Raw genomic sequence first — 3,050 nt, forward strand, 5'->3', positions numbered from 1 at the left:
ACAAATACAGGCACACATACATACATACATACGTAATCAATGGATGGATCGATCGTTGTTTCATAATCATTCGACATATATCAAATTGGCAATATATATATATATATATATATATATATATATATATATATATATATGCACGCACACACGCACACACTCAGACACATATACACACACACACGAGGTTAAGTAAAAGCTTATTTACAGAAACAAAAGCTGGAGATATTAGCTATTACATCATTTTTCAACATAGCCTGATTGCTTTTCGATGCATTATTTCCAGCATTCCATAAGCTTGCTTATTCCATCGAAGAAGGTTTTCAGCTGGTCGCGCAACCATTTATGCAACGCTTCCTGCTCTTTTCCGTCCGTAGCAAATCGATGTCCTCGTAGACGATGTTTGAACAGTCCAGAGGGTGAGATCTTGACTGTATGGAGGGTGGTCTAGCAACACGAAACTTAATTTCTCAATAGTTTTAACAGTGTCGGTGGTTGCATGAGGGCGTGCGTTGTCACACAAAGCAAACTTCAGCGTTCTTTGCAAGTTGCTGGTTTCAGCATTTTACTGGTGACTTTAAACCCCTTTTCCAGATAATGTTCCAGGATAGTCTCTTTGGCATTCGCCAAATCTATTAGTGTCACTTATTGTGCGGAAGGTTGAGCCTTGAATTCCTTTTATGCAGGCGATTCCAGGTGGTTCCACAGTGTACTCCGCCTTCAGCATTTTGGCTCAAAGTGCTGAACAAAGGTCTTATCACATGTGAGTATTCTCGCCATAGAAAACCCTCACCTTCATCATGGTAGAGGTGGAGTAATCCTTGATAGATCTCCATATGATTGTGTTTATGCGCTTCGGTAAGCACTCTTGGGACCCATCTCGCAATAACTTTATGCAAGCGAAGATTATTGCAGATGAACATGCCATTCCATTCTTGGTCACTCATCGGTTTGCCAGCACCATCTTCCGAGCTTATTGAATTTTCACATCTTCATGCTTTACTCATGTCCGGCCATTTTTAAACATCTCAATCTCTTTATACACGCGGTAGAGCTCTGTCTCACTATCATACTGAAAGCTCGATGAATTCTAATCCCTGACACACTTGCAGAGTGAGAAAACCAGATCACTGATCCCTGTTCTTCTTTGGTGCATATTACCAACAGATCGGCCATGTTTACTCTGTAACACAAGAAAGAAAACTGTTGTGATCAAGGCTAAACCTCGATTAACTCTAACCCTAACCCTACACACACAGACACAAACATTTACATATACGACAGGATTTCACACAGTTTCTGCTTAACAAATACATTCACAACACATTCGTTGGTACGGGGCTATACTAGAAGACATTTCTTCAAGGTGCTGTGCAGTGGAACTGAACCCAAAGCTACGTAGTTGCAAAGCGATCTTCTATATTTCATTCAATTTTTTACAAATGAAAAATTGGAAACAGATATCGACCTTTCGGCTTCACGGCCGTCATCCGTCTGCCAATGGTGAGCTAATTGGTTCCCTTAGGAACCAATTTACATATAATGTTTTACTTGGAGATGGTCATCTTTTGTCGATTAAACACGCACACTAATCATTTGGTCTCCACTTTATCATCATCATCATCATCATCATCATCATCATCATCATCATCATCATCATCATATTATTATTATTATTATTATTATTATTATTATTATTATTATTAGTTTATTTGTCAGAGTTCTTTCGTGACACATATTGTGATCATCTCAGCGACTTTCTGACAAAGAAACTAAAAGATAATAATTATGAAGCTTACGTGAAGGTCAAATAAAAAGAGTGTGTATTTAATCGGCAAAAGACGACCTTCGCCAAGTATTAAGATATTAGTTTCAACACACGATTTCACATCAAGAATCTTGCACGACAAATGCATAAAAGTAATTTATAATTCAATATAAAAACAATCGTTAATATAGGCGCATGAATGGTTATGTGGTAAGAAGCTTGCTTCGTAGCCACATGGTTACGGGTTCAGTCCTACTTCGTGGAATCTTGGGCAAGTGTCTTCTACTATAGCTTCAGGCTGACCAAAGTCTTGTGAGTGGATTTAGTAGACGGAAACTGAATGAAGCCCTTCGTATACACACACACACACACACACACACACACATATATATATATATATATATATATATATATATATATATAAACATGTTTATGTGCGAGTTTCTGTGTTTGCCTACCAACCACCGTCGCTTGACAACCGATGCTGGTGAGTTTATGTCCCCGTAACAAAGCTGTTCGACAAAAGGGACCGATAGAACAAGTACTAGGCTTAGAAAAAATAGGCTGGGGTCGATTTCTCCGATTAAAACCTTATAAGGTGGTGCACCGGCATAGCGCAGTCACGAGACTGAAACAAGTAAAAGAATAAAAGCATACAGGAGCGCGTGCGCATTTGTGTGTATGTGTGTGTGTGTGTGTGTGAGAGAGAGAGAGAAAACATACCTGGAATCCTTTCTGCGAACGGATATCTAGCACTCTGTTGTAATGTATCTCTATCTCACCATTTTTGATCAGAAATGTCTGAGGAAACGGTCCTTGGTAAGCATTGTTTATGGTGTTATACTCTAAAGATTTCAGTCCTTTGATTAATCTGTCTGCAATGTCTTCCTTGTATCTTGGGTGGACTCTGTGTAAGACAGAAGCAGAGATTATGTCAGTGCAGTGGACAGGGATTGAAATTATATGGAGAATGTAAGACACGGTACACATGCATACAGAAAGGGTGTACGCACATAGGGATACACAGAGACATACTCACAGACATGAACACGCACAAATACGAAAGGCGGAAGCTCTGGAGAGAGAGAAAGCTGGGAGAAGAGAGAGCTGAGAGGATGAGGGCAACACAGAGACAGAGAGACAGAGAGACAAAGAGACAGAGAGACAGAGAGACAGAGAGACAAAGAGACAGAGAGACAGAGAGACAGAGAGACAAAGAGACAGAGAGACAGAGAGGACAAAGAAGTCTGTTTCTCGTTTCCTGAATTGTAGGTTTTCGTTCATT

The 3,050-nt window shown here is 39.7% G+C and overlaps 1 protein-coding gene across 1 annotated transcript in view; it reads right to left on the bottom strand.

The window, feature by feature from the left end:
• Positions 1–3,050, bottom strand: part of LOC106884109 (sialate O-acetylesterase) — a 67,514-nt gene that overhangs the window by 5,146 nt on the left and 59,318 nt on the right. The window contains exon 9 of the mRNA XM_014935335.2: positions 2,489–2,672. Coding sequence (XP_014790821.1) covers positions 2,489–2,672 — 184 coding nt within the window. The remainder of the gene's footprint in view (positions 1–2,488; positions 2,673–3,050) is intronic.

Source organism: Octopus bimaculoides, chromosome 19, assembly GCF_001194135.2.
Source record: "Octopus bimaculoides isolate UCB-OBI-ISO-001 chromosome 19, ASM119413v2, whole genome shotgun sequence".
NCBI classification, from domain to species: domain Eukaryota; kingdom Metazoa; phylum Mollusca; class Cephalopoda; order Octopoda; family Octopodidae; genus Octopus; species Octopus bimaculoides.